Source organism: Nyctereutes procyonoides, unplaced genomic scaffold (genome assembly GCF_905146905.1).
Source record: "Nyctereutes procyonoides isolate TBG_1078 unplaced genomic scaffold, NYPRO_anot_genome, whole genome shotgun sequence".
NCBI lineage: Eukaryota > Metazoa > Chordata > Mammalia > Carnivora > Canidae > Nyctereutes > Nyctereutes procyonoides.
The window spans coordinates 42,387,458-42,405,205 of NW_026575024.1; the positions used below are offsets into that span (position 1 = coordinate 42,387,458).

The following is a 17,748-nucleotide window of genomic DNA, read 5'->3' on the forward strand; positions in this document are numbered from 1 at the left end:
AGCCTAAGCAATGGGATTTTAAATGTCCTCACCAGAAGGTTTTAATGTGCAACCCAGGTAGATATCTATGCAATAAGTTGATTTCCTGGCCTACAAATGGGTCTGACTTGCATTTTGAACAATGCAGACAATGAGTAATATTAGACACTGATTTCCAAAGTAGCAGCACCTACAAGCAGATTTGTTTATTCACTGAACAAACAGTGTACCAAGGGCTGCTGTCCTGGGCACTAGGGATACAAGTATGCTGAAGACACCATCTCTGCCATTGAAGAAATGTCAGCCTCATTTTCACAAATGGAACACCTCCATGCAGCCAACAGTCAGGTCAAGAAACACTGCCAGCATCCAGAAGCTCCGTTGTGTCCCCATCCAATCCCCCGCCCCAAGACTAACCACTAACCTGACTGTTAACAGCACAGATTAGTTGGGTTTGTTATATATTTTTTTATTTTTTAAGATTTTATTTATTTATTCATGAGAGACACAGAGAGAAAGAGAGAGAGAGGCAGAGACACAGGCAGAGGGAGAAGCAGGCTCCATGCAGGGAGCCCGATGTAAGGACTCAATCCTGGGTCTCCAGGATCAGGCCCTGGGCTGAAGGTGGCGCTAAACCGCTGAGCCACCCGGGCTGCCCAAAACAAATGGAGTAATACAGTAAGTTCTGTGTCTGGCTTCTTTTAGTTGACATTCTGTTAGCGAGATTCATTCTTATTATTCAGAGTAGCTATAGTTTATTCATTCTCATTGTAGGACAGTATTTCATGTCCTGCAAATACATCTTAATTAGTTTATTCATTTTATTGTGGATGGGCACTTGGGAGCTTTGTAGTTAGGGCCTGTGAACATTCCAGTACACATATCAGATGGATATATACACATATTTTTATTGGATGCATACCCAGGAACAGAACTTCTGGGCCATAGCTTAGGTATTTGGACAACATGAGAGGATACAGCCAAACAGTTTTCCAAAATGTGTGCAGTAATTTATATTCCCATCTGCAAAGTATGTGAGTTCCAGTTGCTTCACATCTTTGCCAACACTTAGTATTGTGAGTTTTTTTCATTTCAGCCATTCCAGTGTATGTTAGAACATGCACTTGGAGCAAATTTATTTGAGTAAGAAAGACAAGATTTTTAAATGTGTATGTATAATGGCTCTGAACGGTGCATGGAAATCCTCCCTTGACTTGAGAGTTCATAGATGTTCCAAAATCCTACAAGGGGTCTATGTCTTATCTTAATCACTGTGTCTCTCTCCCACCTTATGTCCTTCCCCATCCCCTGTTCTCGAATCTCTCTGCCTCTGGTATCCAGCCTGGGTCTGACCTGGAGAGACATGCAGCATCTGACTGTGCTCACCTCTAAAAGGAATCAGCTTCACGACGAGGTTCATCAATGGCGGAGGAATGGGGTTGGCCTGGAGTTTAACCATCTCTTTGGTTACGGGGTCCTTGATGCGGGCGCCATGGTGAAAATGGCTAAAGACTGGAAAACCGTGCCTGAGAGATTCCACTGTGTGGGAGGCTCCGTGCAGGACCCTGAGTAAGTGCATATGGAAAACATCCCAGAGAGGGGGCCATGGCCTGGGCAACAATACCAGATTCCCTCTCTGTCGGCTTGTTATGCACTGGATTTGAGTCAGGGACAACCATCTTCCAAGCAGAGCTGGAGAGCTGCACAACTCCAGGCGGCTCCATGTACATAAAAAAACAATTAGAGGACTCGTTACCCCTGCTTTTAGTTGTGATCCTTTACTATTTCAATGGCTTGCACCATTATTTTTGAGTGTACAAGTCAACCAGTGTAACCAGGTCCAGATCAGTAAACAGACCATATCATGGCCAATATCCCAGAAGCACTCTTGTGCCCCCTTCCATCATCATCTCCCCAAGAGTAACCACTATCCTTCTAACTCCATAGATTATTTTTGCCTGTTTTATACTTAAAACAAATGGAATCAGACACTACCTTCTCCTATATTCTTAGCTCAGAATGCTTTACCCATGTTTAGTGTGTACTGGCAGTTCATTTATTCTTGTTGTTAAATAATGTTCTGTTGTGTGACTATAGCACAATTTATTTATTTGTTCTACTTGTGAAGCAACATAAGGACTTGATGCTGAGTGAGACTGGATAGTGATTTGGAGGTATTGGAGTGAGGAGTTCCCTATACAGAAACCACCATGCTGGTGACCTGCATTTACTTCTGTTTTAACTTCCCATCACAGCAAGAGGATTGGACAATGAGCACCCCTTTTTATTTAATTTCTCTCCTCATTGATTCATCATTAAGACAGAAATAGCAATTCTTATCATTAGTATTTTCAATTGAGCTATTCTTTACATACAATGAAATGCACAGAGCTTAAATGTTTTCTTTGAGTTTTCATGTATACATCTGGGTAACCACCACCTGGTCAAGTGATGGAACATTCCATTACCCCAGAAAGATTCCTCATGCCCCCTTCTAGTTAATCCCCACATCCCATAAAGAACCACTGTTTTCATTCCTGCTCCTATAGATTAGCTTTACCACTTCTTGGACTTTAACTAGAATCAACAATATGGGTGTGTCCAGTTTCTCTGATTCAAAATTATGTTTATGAGATCCATCCAAGTTCTTGTGTGTGTAGTAGTAGCTCATTCACTCTCATTGTTGTATGGTTTTCCATTCTAAGAATACACCTGTGCTTGTGTATTTAAATAATGATAAAATCCATCTCTCTAACCCCCCATCCCAGCCTCATCTCTGTTGATCATTTGAGCTTAGCCAGAGTCTTACTCTCATGGTGCATCCTCCCTCTCCATTTGCCCTTAGTCCTGGATCCTCTGTAATCAGGTACACAGATCTAGATTCCAATCTTGATTTCACCGAACTGGACAATACTTTTGACCTCCCTGACCTCTCTTTTAGTAATTCTCAACCTTTGTGCCCCTTCGGCAGTATAGGTGAAGTCTGTGGACCCCATCTCAGTAGACAGTTTTTAGATGCACTAGATAAAATACATAGGACTACGAAGGAAGCCAATGACACTAAAAAGCAGGTATAAAAATTTGTTGAAAAACAAATTTGTGATGAAGTAATATATGTCCTTTCTCTTATAAACACATTACATAAAAAGCTCCTAGTGTCTAGCCTAATGGCCATGATCATTTCAGAGCAGAGATATTAACCAAAATATTCCTTCGGGATACTGTCAGTAATTGTAATGGGATGTGAACATTTCTGGGCTCTTGGAGGACAAACTCTGAGGAAGTGCTGATACTGCTCTGGCATGTGGCCTGCATTCCGAATTAAAGGAGAAGCTGTTTCCCTCATGAGTTAGTGAAAATTAATATGTAGGGGGGTCTCTTCCATCTAAACTCTTCAGCCAATTCAGTTCTCTTCTTATGTCCCCAAAGCAAAAGCCTCTTCTCTTTCCTCATCAGTAAAATGGAGCTAATAACTTTTTCCTTCCTAGGCTGCTGGGAGACCTTAATAAGACAGCAAACAAAAGCTGGCATGTAGTAGGCGGTCAACAAATGTAACTTTGTCATTCCCTCTCCTCCATGTTTGTAGATACTCCTGGTTCATGCCTGTGGGAAACTGAAAGATACTAATCTCCTGGAATTTTAAATACTGTTATTCCTTGATCCCTACATGAATTCCAAGTTTTGTGTCCTTGGGACCTACACTCTCCTCCCAGTATCTCCACCAGTGTTGGGCCAGCAACCTCATTGTTTGCTCGCCAGGCTTCCAGAAAGTGGCACCAAGTGGATGTCTCAGAGTGACATGCATTTTCTGTGGATCAGCCCATGATCTCATAAGCAGAGCGCCCATCAGCATTAGGTAGAAAAGTAAAGCTCAGAGCAAGGCCTTTCTCTAATAACTTTTTAAAAACAGTGCTACATAAGCCCCACTTAATGTGCCATAAAAAACAGCTGCTCTGTCGCATTCCTGTCAGTCTTCCCCAGGCTGCCATGTACCTACATCATTTCTGTTTATCCTTGTCCCCCTCTGCCTGGTAAGACAGGCTTTACTCCAGCCCAGACGAGCTGTTTGACTTGGCCAAGGTCACAGAGACTGTAAGCGTGAAAGAAGGAATTAGCTTTTATTGGGCACCTCCTATGCGCCGTGCGCTTTACATCTGTCTAAGCTTCCTAGCCAGCCAGACTCGTTGGAGGTGTGCCTTACCTCACATAGGCAGGGTATGAATATTGGGCAGGATGAATAGCAACATGGCCCCATGTTGTGTCTCAGGGACAAGTGCCTCCTAGGTGGCTGGTGTGAAGCCTTTTACATAAACAGTGTATCTCATCCTTGTAAGTCCAGGAGGTATGTACGATAATTGTCACTCTTAACAGAGGAGGAAGCTGAGATACAGAAAGCACCAGAAATTGCTCACAATTACAAAGGTCAGACCAGGGCTTCAAACAAAGCCCATCGGATGACATTGGCTTTAGGGAGCTCCCATTGTGCCCTTAGGCCCTACATTAGGTGCTACATCAAACAGCCTTGCTGTCAGCTGGGCAGTGTCATTACAGGCAAGAAGAGGCTCAGAGAGGCTAAGGCATGCCAAAGAACAGCTAGCTATTAAGCAGGCAAATGGGGATTTGAACCCAGGCACTCTGATGCCAGCACTCCACTGCTTGAGGGGCCTCTCAGTGTATTTCAGTGATCTCCCATTAGAAGAGGTGAGGCTCAGCGCATACAAGAAGAATCTGGGGGCTTCCTTCAGTAAGACCTTCCCTGGGGACTCTGAAAGACCCAGCTAGTCGGTGGGCCCACTCTCCAAACTCCATAACTGCTGTCCTGGAGACCCTGTCACTGCCAGAGTCCACAAACAGGGTGATCGAACAGAGACAAGACTGGGAACCACTGTCCAAATGTGCGAGGGAATGATAAATCCAAAATAAACATTCAATGGATAATTGACAGCTGTACTGCCTGTGCTAGAATTCAAAACAATTCTTTGCATGATTTGGAAGGACGGGAGACCTGGTAGCACAGTGGAGACGTTCTCTATCTGAGTGTCCACTGCCATAGCTTGTGGCTAGGGAGTGCTAGAAATGTGGCTCATCTGACCGAACTTTAGTTTAAGTTCCAGTAGCCACTTGTGGCCGGTGGCTGCCATCTTGGACAGCCCAGCTGTGATGCCCGTCTGATAGTTACATCATCACAGGAAGGACACTCAATAATGCAAACAGAACAGGAAGTATAAATTGAATAACAACTCCCTGAAAGGGCATCTAGAAGTTAAGCCTGAAGGAGAGCTGGGCCAGCCCATTTCAGTCTGTGCCTTCCCCGGTACCCCTTTGTGCTCGCACCCCTACACAGATAGCAGCCCCAGGGGCTCTGTGAGGTGGCCCTGGGACAAGGCAGGCACAGTTGTGTCACCTACCAGGAGCTGCTCTCAGACAGTCACCAGGCTACACTCTTCTCCCACAGGAGGTCAGCTCAGCTGGCTATTCTCATCTCCAGGTTAGAAAACAGGAGACTCAGGGAAATGAAGGAAATTGTTCTGGTTCCCAGAACCAGCCCCGCCAACATCTGCCAAACCCTGGGCCTGGAACCTCCTTCCCTTGTTACAAAGAGGGAAAGATCTACAGAAAGGGACTTGGCAAGAGGGGAAGATTTATGGTGTTTGCTCCTCTACAGAAGCTCAGGCAGCAGCAGGTAGGGGCCAACCCATCACTCACAGGCCTGTCACAGAAGCATCAGCCACACTTAGCCACACACCAGCTCCATCCATAATTAACAGAAAGGTGGTAACAGTTGCAGTGTTCAGGGGAACAATCGGCTTAGTCAAGGGAAATGTTGATGACAGACCTTATCTTCTGAAGCCGCTCTACACAAGGATGGACACTTCATGATCCTCAAGCTCTGTGCATTTGGGAGGTGGGGGCAGGGAGGAGAGCGAAACCAAGAACATAGGCTGTGATGAAAGACCGTTTCTCTCTCAGTTTCTGAGTACACGTAACATCCTGTCATAATCCCCATAAATGCTGAATCTGGAGCCAAGAAGTCCATCATGTTATAGTCAGGGCATGTGAGGCCCAGCAGCTCACAACTAGCCAGGAACTTTAGCCAATATCAGCAGCCTGACTTTCAAAGAAAGGAACAGGGAAGCTATTTCAGCAGTGGCCAGAATTGGGCCCCCCATGGGGACAAGACTCTGGTCTATCTGGTTCACTGGTGCAATCCCCAGAGCCTATATCAGCACCCAGCACCCAGTAGTCACAGGGTAGGTATTTTCTGAATGCGGGAATGTTTGGCCAGCAGCACCTAGGTACAAGGAAGATGGCCAAGGGGTGGCAGTAGGACCAGCCAGGAGGCTTGTGGATGGAGGCCAACCTTGTTGGAAGGACTCTGTGTCCCCTGTGCCTCCTGTGCACCCTCAAGTGCCCCATCCCTGAATTTGTTCTCAGAAACAAGCCAATGAGCTCTAGGGCAGGTGTGCTTATTGCGGAATTCAGGGGCTGGTACAGGCTACCATTAGGGCAGCACCCAGGCCACTGTGCAGAGAAGGCCCTTGTCACCACGAATCACACTCCCAAGTGGCCAGGTTAGAGGCATCAACAACCACTTGCTGTGACATGCAGGGTGAGTGCCAATTGTCAGGGTTATGGGTTTCCTCGGCATAATCTTCCCAGAGAAGCAGTCAATTTGAAAAGCAATTTTCTAAAGCAACTTTATCAGCAGAGTCAGTGAAGGGTGCTCAACTAAAATAAGAAGGAAAAATACAACTGGCCCTGAGTGTCTACACAGAACCAGCCATGTGCGGCGAGCAGAGCAAAGCCAGGCCTGCTCACCAGCCAGGGGCGGCCACATGACCCTCGAGTGCTGAAGCACAGCATGAGGTGTTCAGCACAGACTGTCCCCGTCCTCCCCTGCACCCAAGAGAGCTGTTCACTCAGCACCATTGAGGCGGTGGCAAACTGAATTTTAAGTGAATTTGGAAGTAAATGGTAAAGTCTGATGGGAATGCCAGATGCAGCACCGTAGGGTGTTGAGGGTGTGCCTGGCGTCCAACCAGTTGTGTGACCATGGACAGGTCACTGCCAAGCTGCGGATTGTCCTGCATGAGTTAGTACCCACCTGCCACTATTACCTGGGAAAGGGAAAACATCACAGTCCCCACCTCTTGAGTGTTCTTCTATGACTGCCACAGAGTAGACTTCTTCAACCCTCAAGAAAGGGTGGTCATTATGAACACTACTGTTATCATTCTAATAAGATGACTGTAGCATCATAAATTATTTTTATCATACAGTTGAGGACTCAAAACACAGGTAGCATTCCAGAGGGCCCCCCTGGGAAGCAGTGCTGATTTCTAGGCATGAGGCAATTGACCACTTTTTTGCAACAATATGCAGTAAAGATATAAGCCATCCTCGGGTCCCCAAGTTTGTCTTTTATGAGACTTGAACATGAGGCTTCCGTACATATTCTCTCAAAGTTCAGAGAGTAGCTCAGACCTCTTGATGGTTACCTCATTTTTGAAGCAAGTGAGTTCCAGAATATGGATCCAAGCAGAGTCACTTTGGTTCCACAAACAACCATCTCCTATTTCAACCTTTTTCAGAGAGTAAGTGCACGTGTGCATGCACTCCAGGGGGTGGTGGCCCAAGGGGGCAGAGGGTGAGGGAAAGAGAGAATCTCAAGCAAGTTCCACACCCAGTGCAGAGCCAGACATGAGGCTCAATCTCACAACCTTGAGATCATGACCTGAGCTGAAATCAAAAGTTGGACACTTAACTGACTAAGCCAACAGGTGCCTCCTATTTCAGCCTTATAAATTGCCTTTTTCTGAGTATATCAGGAATTGCTTTTCCTTTAAAATAAGGGTGGATTGGATTCCTTTTCTTCTTCTAAACACAAAATATGGACACTGTAGGAAAATCAGAAAATACAAGTGAGAAAAAAAAAAAGGAAGTAATAAGAAACACCTGGCAGATACAGTTCCTCCATTCTCCTAACGCCATGGTACGGAGAAGCCTACCTCGGGAGAGGAGGAGTGACATTCTTTCTCTTCCAAGACTCATCTGGAATTCACCCAAGGCTTTGAGTTTCATTTTAAAGTGACTTAACGTTCCAGGAAGAATCCACTGCTCTCTCTCAGGGGCCTACCCCCCATACATTCTAAGGGCAGTTCACATGGCAGGGCAGCGATGGCAAGTTCTGCAAATGGGCTGTACCTCCATGGCACTAAACAAGCAGGACTCCCCAGGGGTGCTTGGGATGGCCTCCAACCCCTGCACACACCCCAACCTCAAGGCTGGTGGGGAAGTTGTGGGTGTAGTCTGTCTTCTGCTTTCCAGGTAAGGACAAAATGCCAGTCATTTCTCAGCCTCCTCCATCCCTGCCTCTAGCCCTCTCACAGATATACTCCCGTGTCCCTGAGGCTGAGCAATGGGCAGCCTGTGTTCTAGTTTCCTCTTCTGAGGGGGTGGCTGAGAGTCATTAGTTGAAACTCAAAGCAGCTGTGGAGGGAATCCGGATGAAAGACTGTATCCATGGAAGCCCCCGTAGCCATGGTGTGCATGAAGGTTGTCTTAGGTTTGGTCCCAAACGGATTTCTCTCCTATCATGAGATCATCTCAGCCCTGGAATCACTTCCTATATGAAGGACGTCGTTGTTCATTTTTGGGAACCCCATTGCATGTGAGCTGTGGATCTGATTCCCAGCTACTGTGGCCATCCTGTCTCTGGTTCTCAGCCAACTGAAGAAATATTTCCTGTTTTCCCCCAGGGAGGCAAGGTCACTTGTCTGCCAGAGTTTCCACGAATTGACTTGTAAATGGACTGTCACTTGGTGAATTCCATGCATAAGTGGCCTGGGTGCAAATGGGGACAGAAAAATGAAATTTTTTTTAGAACCCAGCTTGTGTTTTGAATCTTGGTGATAATAGGGACAATTGCATTTGACAAATGATTAGTGATGCTTTGTAATATCTAGAATAACTATTACTCAGGGTAACAGCTTTTAGTTGTTGACTTGTGAATTTGCTTCTTGAGTTTTTCAAGGTTGCCTGGCCTGAACGATAGGAAAGGGGATCAAACTCAACACGGGACTCAGAGCCAGAGTTTCTTCCTGCTGTGGGCTCTGCCATCATCCTCTGCTCTCTCCAACTGTGCTTCTTGGAGAGAGTTCCAGAGTCCCTGAGTCTCAGCTCTGAAAGGAAAGCCTCTGGACCTGCCTGTTTGTGTAAAATCTCAGTAGTAGAATATGGCATTTCACTGCTACCTGAGGTCTGAACATTCTAGAAGCCTCCAGCAAGGTGGCCAGAAAACCTGCATAACAGGATCCACAGTTTTCCCAGCTGCTTTTCCTAGAGCTGTGAGCCATGACAAAAATGGAATGTGCTTACAATAGAAGACCAAGAAATTTTCTAATTGTGGTGGTGCTTTCCGGTTCAAATTGAACATATGCCAATAATTTATATCTGTGCTATCCAATATAGAAGCAACTAGCCACAGATGGCTATTTAATACGATTAAATACATTTAAATTAATTATTAAAATTAAATTTAATTAAAAACTCAGTTCCCCACACTCATCATGTTTCAAATGCTCAATAGCCACACATTGCTAGTGACTACTGTATTGGACAGTACAGATACAGAACATTTCTGTCATTGGAGTGTTGTGCCCAAGATTGTGAATCTGAGAAACCACCAAGGAGCCGACACCGATGCAAACACACGAGGGTTTATTTACAAGCTCGAGCTTGGGTCCAAGTGCACCCGACACAGCGGAGCAGGGACTTGGACTCCGAGGTGGGTTTCAGCTTAGTTTTAAGGGCTGGTCTAGGGGACCTCCAGAAGAGGTGGAGCAATTCCTCAAGTTCCACTTACATTTTGATATGGGGCCTTGAAGGGCATTGAGCTCTGTTCTAATATGGGGCTTCATGCCACTGGCTTGGGCTCTGTTATCATTCTAATAGGGGCTTCCTGCCCTTGGCTTGGGCTCTGTTTTTATTCTAATATGGAGCTTTCTAGGACGTTAAGCTGTAAGCTGTTGTTGTTTTGTTTTTTTGTTTTTTGTTTTTTTCTGTAACTGAAGTAAGACAAAGTTCAGCTCTTATTCACAGGGGCCCGGGATGGCTGTACTTGTGCTAACGCTGAACTTAAAGTGGAATGGCCTTAATTTTCTCGGCCTCCACATTGCTAGTGACTACTGTATTGAAGTACAGATACAGAACATTTCTGTCATTGGAGAAAGTTCTATTGGCCAGCTCTGATCTAGACACCTGTAGATATATGATATATATGAATGTGTGTATATATTTCATATACACAGTAACTCTTCAGTGTAGAAAGTCATATCTTTATCATACAGGTAAGGAAAATGAGCCCAGAGAGCTCAAATGCTTTGCCCATACCTGGACCACATAGCTTTCTACCTATGGGCTGGAGCCCAAATGAGTTTTGGTCATGTATCAGCTCCCCTGTTATGTTTCTGACCCTGTTGTGAGTAAATAGCATCCTTTTTGAGAAATCTAGCTAGCAACCTGCCATTCTCTGACTTCCAAAGCTGGTCTAATACTTGTTCTCCACCAAACTAATGATTTCCACAGAGCATGGTACCCCACCTCCACCACTAGATGTCCATGGCCAGTGGGTATCTCACGCATCATTCAGCATCAGCATCTATGTAGAGTGCATATAATAGTAGCACTCCATGAAACCCTTAAAGCACATATTTTGAAAGGTCCTTGAGAGAGTATTGACTTTTATCATTGAGTTACAGGGTAAGCTTCAGCAAACCCACCCAAGTTTATGGCTTTGGTTCCAAGGGTCATGCAGAACCAATGCTTGCCTCTGAGCTGGATGCGTGATCATCTTTTTGTAGATGGGCTCTACAAGATGTGTGTTTTAAAATACCTATCATTTTATGCTCCAAAATAAAATACCTTGTCAAGGGAGAATATTCACATAGGGAAAAGCCCAGGGAAGGGTTGCTAGTACCATGATCCTGGCACTGTGTTCCATGTTTTCATAGGTGGTCTGATTTGGTGTCACAAAATCCATCCGTGATGACAGTGAGATTTCAAAGTATTTAAATAATTTGCCCAAGCTATCCTGACCAGTAAGCAGAGAAGAGAATTCTAACCCAAATAGGTTTATTCCCAAAGTCTGGAGTCTTTTCATTACACCGTGCAGTCCTCTAATATAGCTTATTATGTTTCCTATGCAAAAACCTCTGAGCGTCTTGCCTTCAAAAGAGGCCACATCCAGGAAGGATATTGATTGTGTGGAAAGTCAGCTGAGTAGTGCTTAGGCTGACCCTCCCTGGGGCTTCAGCTCTGTGACCAAAGTCTTTCAAATTCCTGTGATCTTTCAAGGGATGCTCCTTCACTAGGATTAACCCCATTCCCAACTTTTTCTTGACAGTAATAACAATCACCATAGCAATAACTTCTATTTATCAAGATACTTAGCACTTTATTTATTTTTTTTAAATATTTTATTTATCCATTCATGAGAGACACAGAAAGAGAGAGAGAGAGAGGCAGAGACACAGGCAGAGGGAGAGGGAAAAGCAGGCCCCACACAGGGAGCCCAACGCAGGACCCAATCCCAGGACCCCCGGATCACACCCCAGGCCAAAGGCAGGCACTAAACCGCGGAGCCACCCAGGGATCCCTGATACTTAGCACTTTAAAAGACAAGCATTGTTCCAAAAGTAGACCCAGAGGTGAGACTTAGGTGCTGACAGTTTTTTTGAGAGATGATCTCAGGAAACACCAGCAAGGACTGGAGATGTGAGACAAGAGAGAAAGAGCCAGTCAGGAGTGCTTTGATGAGCATGTTGCCACCGGGGGCGACACGTTCAATCCCACTGGGGACATTGAGTTGCCCTGCTAAGGAACAGGGAAGCCAGGGTATATTAATCTATGGCTTTCTATTCAAATGATCTGTAGGAGGCTGTCCCTGAAGAGTTAAATCCCTGACACTTTGTGGCTACCCATCAGCTGAAGTAGGCTCCCATGGTTGGGGAGTGGGAGGGGGGTGGGAGCTCCAGGAGAGCAGCTGTGTGATGCCAACATCTGAGGTGGGAAGTAGTCAGAATACCTGAGAGCCACAGCTGCAGGTGAACTCAGAAGGGGCTCAGAAGAAGTGAGAAGGGCGTGAGCAGCATGCCCTACATTTCCCTTCCACACAGAAGGTATAGGCAAGGGGCATAGGTAGGATGCTCAGGCTCATCCCGCTGGCCTGTCTGATTAGCTCCAAGGCCCCTGTTTTCTTCCTGAAGCTGCCTTTCAAACCCTAAGTATAAGTGTGCCCATCATCCCTTACTGTATGTCTCTCCTCATCACTTTGCCCTCAGGAAAATACCATCCACTGGCAAGTTGGTGCTGACCCTCACCACCGATGCGTGTGAGGGGAAAGAAAATTTCGTCCGCTACCTTGAGCACGTCCAAGCTGTCATCACAGTCAATGCAACGAGGAGAGGAGACCTGAACATCAACATGACTTCCCCGATGGGCACCAAGTCCATTTTGCTAAGTCGGCGTCCCAGGGATGACGACTCCAAGGTGGGCTTTGACAAGTGGCCTTTCATGACCACCCACACTTGGGGGGAAGACGCCCGAGGAACCTGGACGCTGGAGCTGGGGTTTGTGGGGAGCGCACCACAGAAGGGCGTGCTGAAGGAGTGGACACTGATGCTGCATGGCACGCAGAGCGCCCCTTACATCGACCAGGTTGTGAGGGATTACCAGTCCAAGCTCGCCATGTCCAAGAAGGAGGAGCTGGAGGAGGAGCTGGACGAAGCCGTGGAGAGAAGCCTGAAGAGCATCCTGCGCAAGAACTAGCACCACAGCCCGGCCTCCACTGACTCCCTCCCTCCCCCATCTCTGCCTCTCTGTCCTCCGTCCACACTCTGTCAGGAATCTAGCAATCACTGTCACCTGCACATAAGCGATTCCAACTTCTTGATCTGAAGCTTTGCTCACTGTCAATGATTCTTTTCATCCCAATGGACGCAATCTTTTTAATCCTATGCCCCAAATACAGTGATCCCACCAACACCCATGTCCTATTTGTGACTCCAAGTTCTTTATTTGTGCCATTCATATAGGTGATAGCCAGCAACCAAACTGGGACAGCTTTCTCCTCCATTGTTTTCATATCTTAGAAGAGAATGCATTTAAAAAGCCACAGGCAGTGACTCCAAGAACGTTTATTTATGGTCTCAACAGAGGACCTGTTACATAAAAGAGAAAAGTAATAACAGAAGGTGAGCTCTGAATCTCTAAAGCACAACAGATGCTGTAAATTCTGGGGCGGAGGGGGGGATGTTTTGAACTTAGCAAGATTTTTCAGTGACATAGATGAAGGTTGTATGATGCAAAAAGATGCCATCTATGACGGCCCTAATTACTGGCTGGGGAGGAGAGTCAAAATGCACGAGCATTGGAAATCATACCACCAACACCAACAGCATAACTTGTCCTACTCAGCCAGTGTGATACATATAGAACCTAAGTAGCTTGGCTGTCCTTTTCACCAGCTGCTGCTCTGTTACGGTAAAATCTGCTAGAGAAGCCCAAATTACTCCGTTTGTATAGAATTCATCCCAGCCTCAATTTTCTGGGGTTCCTCACATAGCTATCCAAAAGAAAAGGCGAGGCAAGTCTGGCAACACGTCTATTAAAGAATAGCTTAGTAGCTTAGAACACTGGAACATTCCTTTTCCTAAATCACTTTGGAGCTTCTTAATCCAATGAGAAGCAAGATGAGTATTTTGGGCACACATATACTTGGGCTTTAATCTCCAAAACATACAGTTGTGATTCTTCAGTGTGTTGGGGCAATGGCCTCTGTTCTGGAAGAGGTGTGGGAAGGGTGAAGGAGGCATGTTTGAAGATGTGGGTCTCTATTTGCATGGGGCCTCTTCCGCCAAAGGGGGCTGATGCTGACCCATCCCCCCAGCAACATGAGGCCTGGAGGAAGCAAGAGAAGACCTCTGTAGGGAAAGCACACAGTTACTATCTTGACAGCTAAGCAATCCGTGAAGATGTGTAACAGGCAACCCAAAGGTGACACACTCCTCTCCCCGTCAACCCCAAAAACACAGCACCATTTCATTACCAAATAGAAATGCTTTCTATTTGACCCATCATCATTTCGTTTTCCTCCCCAAGGATTGGCCCCTTTATTTGTTTGATTTGATTCCCGAGAACTGATCAACCACTTCTGGCTGCATCTCTCCCTTCCCATGGGAGCATGTAGCTAAGCTCAGAGTTCCTTTCCTTAAAGTCAGCAACACAAGGGCACTAGGTTCCATTCCTTGAAGGTGGCAACTTTAAGAGAAAACTCTGGAAAACCCATTTTCTTTCTTTTCTCCCCCTCCCATATTGGCATGAATTTCTGTCTTCTCTAATACCGTATGACCTTCTCTATATAATGCTTTAAAATGTAATAATATTTATGATTTTTAAAAGAAGTTTATTACCTGTTGCGAAGGTCTTTTTAAACCAGTTTAAAGAAAAAATTAATGGAAACCATCAAAAATTCATTTCATATTAACAGTCTGAAAATAAACCAAAGGACATTATGTGTGCATATGTGTATAAGTGCACACAGAAATATATATACATATGTAGACTATATACATGTGTGTATGTGTGTATATATATACATATATATATACACTTGTATAAATGTATATACACACATATACCTAAAATGTGTGTATGTGTACGTATTGAAGAAACAGACACCATATTCATCTCTAAAAGAATATTCAGAGAATATTAAGATGACTCTGGCTGAAGAAAAAGGCCGGTGGAAATTCAGGTGAAAATGTTCATTGATTCCTGTTGCATCACCTCTGTAATTTTGCAGCTTTCTGTATAAACATTAAATGTCTTATATAGCAGCAAAAATATAAAATAGTTGTCCATATTTTCACAGCTGTGGTATAATCTATGAAATTAGAGAGTAACTTATCAGCTTCTTAACAGAAATGCAAGTTTTGATATGAGTATACAGTATATAAAAAATATATATAGTGCTATATAAAAATATTTGGTCTCTATTTCATTTTTTGCACTAGTATTAACACAAAAATATGTCTGGCTAGTGAGGTTTTTATGATATCCCTGATCCTAATGCAAGAGATGGTTATTTATAATCATTTATTTTAAAAAATAAAAATAAGTGAATAATGATTAATCAAGTTAACATTGTTACTCTCTGTGACAAAATTTTATAAGTAAATTTAAAAGGACATGTAAATTAGGAGACTCGACAATAAAATATTACCTTCCAGAAATTATGTGGGATGTGATGTGTATTACATAAAAACACTTCATCATTCTAGGATCAGATAATAAAAAGTTGCCAAAGAGAAATCTAAAAAGTCTGCTTTCATAAATATGCCTGAGAAATTTATAATTAGCAAATTACAAATTACGATCTATACCAGTAATTTTCAAACTCAAGTTATATGCCATTAACAAGTTGTAGAGGGATCCCTGGGTGGCGCAGCGGTTTAGCGCCTGCCTTTGGCCCAGGGCGCGATCCTGGAGACCTGGGATCGAATCCCACGTCGGGCTCCCGGTGCATGGAGCCTGCTTCTCCCTCTGCCTGTGTCTCTGCCTCTCTCTCTCTCTCTCTCTCTCTCTCTCTGTGACTATCATAAATAAATAAAAATTAAAAAAAAACAAGTTGTAGAAAAAAATTTAGGGAATCAACATTTTGGAATAGAATAAAACAGAATATAATAGAAATGAAACTGGAATAGAATAGAGTAGATCATGCATATTAGTAAGTGTTGTTCTTGAAATATTTGTTTTGTGTGTGTGTGGAGAAAGAGAGAGTGTGCATGTGTATGTATTGGCTCACAAGGTAAATATTTATTGTGGATCATGGTAAAAATCTTTTAGAAAGACTATTCTACAATGTATTCATCAAGCTAGACTGAGTTATGCTCTAGTAACAAATAGCCCCCAAATTTCAGTGGCTTAACACAGCAAAGGTTTACTTATAATTCACATGAATTTCTCTGAGGGTTCAGGAGACTCCCTGAGGCCACAGACTCAGGGATTCAGGCTGTGGTACTCTTCGATCTTACAGTTTGCAATCCTAACACAAGACTGCTAAATGACCTTACAGAAGAGAACCTATGGATGACTCTCATCCACTCCTCTATGTTCAGCCTGAGGAGACACACATGCATTTTGAGCTACTATGCATTGGCCAGTACTGGTCAATGACCCTACATAAACACAAGGCAACTGGGAAATGTAGGACATCTAATGGAAAACTTGATCAGTATCAGAGAGAGCTTGACACATTCTCTTAAAAGATATTAAGTACTGATTTACATGGCAACCATCTCTTCATGGGTAGTACTGTGAACAGTATTACAACTAGCTGTAAACTATGTGACCACAAAATATTCTAGCGATCTTAACAATTATTAATAAAATACTAATGTATTTTACTTATTATGGTTCACTATGAAAACAATGTTTAATTTTGTCCTAGGATAATACTTATCAAACCCAATTAGTAAAATCTTAAGAAAGGCTGTGACCAAAAACAGACATTAAAGGTGTAAAGTCCAAAGTCTGAGGTTGTGACAAACTGAGACACTGCTTTTCTCTACTTAAGTTCAAAAATTGACTTCCAAAAGATTAAAACTGATCATTCTTATAGTGTTATTACTGTACTGTCATTATTAATTATCACTTACAAATTAATAAGAGTGGTTTTCATGTGATCATTGGTTGGAGTGAAAACCACATACTGCAAAACCTGTGGGAAACATAGCCATGTATTTTAGATTTAGAGAGGGAAATGCTTAATTGGGAAATTGGTGCTCTCATAGCCAGAGTAAGTTCTTGCATGCAAAGTTTAATTTGATAGAAATTTCTAAGAATCAAAATGCCAAGATTAAAGACAGTGGTTGTGAGAGAGAGAGAGAGAGAGAGAGAGAGAGATTGTGATAGAGAATAAGGGATTCTAAAAACTCTGAGAGTTTGAATTAACATCAGCGCAGAATGCGTCCTGGACCAAGGAAGATGACTTGGCTGCAGCCAGCTGGGTGGTTGTCTCCAAAGAAGGAATAAATCAACAGAAAAGGTGGGGAGAGGAGCCAACACTCAGCATGTAGGAGCTTAGGAAAATGGAGTCAGGGGAACAAAAGTTGGCAGAGAGGATCTGGAGGTGTTAAGCGTAGGGAAACATACAGGCTTGGTATAAAGAGGAATTCCGGTCTCTGAAGAACTGAAATCTATTGAGGACAGAGCCCAGTGCATGGGAAGCCAGCGCCTGTCACCATCATCCATCTGCTTGATGGTCAGATTCCATGTCCACCCTCAGCCTCCTGAGCCTTATTTGGCTTCCCAAGGACATTAACACCAGGAGAGGGGATAACTCTCACTAGGGATACCAGCACCTGGATCTCTAGAGAAAAAGATCCCCTCTTTGCCCTGCAAATTAAGTAGTTCTTAAGTTTTCCCACTAGTCTCTTAGGTATTTAGTTGCCAAGAAACCCTTTTCTTGGATTCAAAAAACTCCAGTTGAATTTGCTTGTGGACTCAAAGGGACCAGGAATCCAAGTTTAACCCAAGATAAATTCTCCAAGACAGCCTGCCAGCTTCATTTTTCTCTTAGAAGAGTTTCACTGTTTTGAACCTGGGGATAGAATGAACTGATGGTTAGAAATGCACTTGGGATGAAGACTTTGTGTTACTAAACTCTTAATGTTCGGCGACACATGGTTTGGGGTGGGGTGGGGGTGA

At 44.0% G+C, this 17,748-nt stretch overlaps 1 protein-coding gene across 1 annotated transcript in view; it reads left to right on the forward strand.

The window, feature by feature from the left end:
• Positions 1 to 15,263, forward strand: part of PCSK2 (proprotein convertase subtilisin/kexin type 2) — a 255,650-nt gene extending 240,387 nt beyond the window's left edge. The window contains exons 11-12 of the mRNA XM_055343431.1: positions 1,321 to 1,548; positions 12,321 to 15,263. Of these exons, the coding sequence (XP_055199406.1) occupies positions 1,321 to 1,548; positions 12,321 to 12,807 (715 nt within the window). The 3' untranslated portion in view covers positions 12,808 to 15,263. The remainder of the gene's footprint in view (positions 1 to 1,320; positions 1,549 to 12,320) is intronic.
• The last annotated feature ends 2,485 nt before the right edge of the window (positions 15,264 to 17,748 follow it).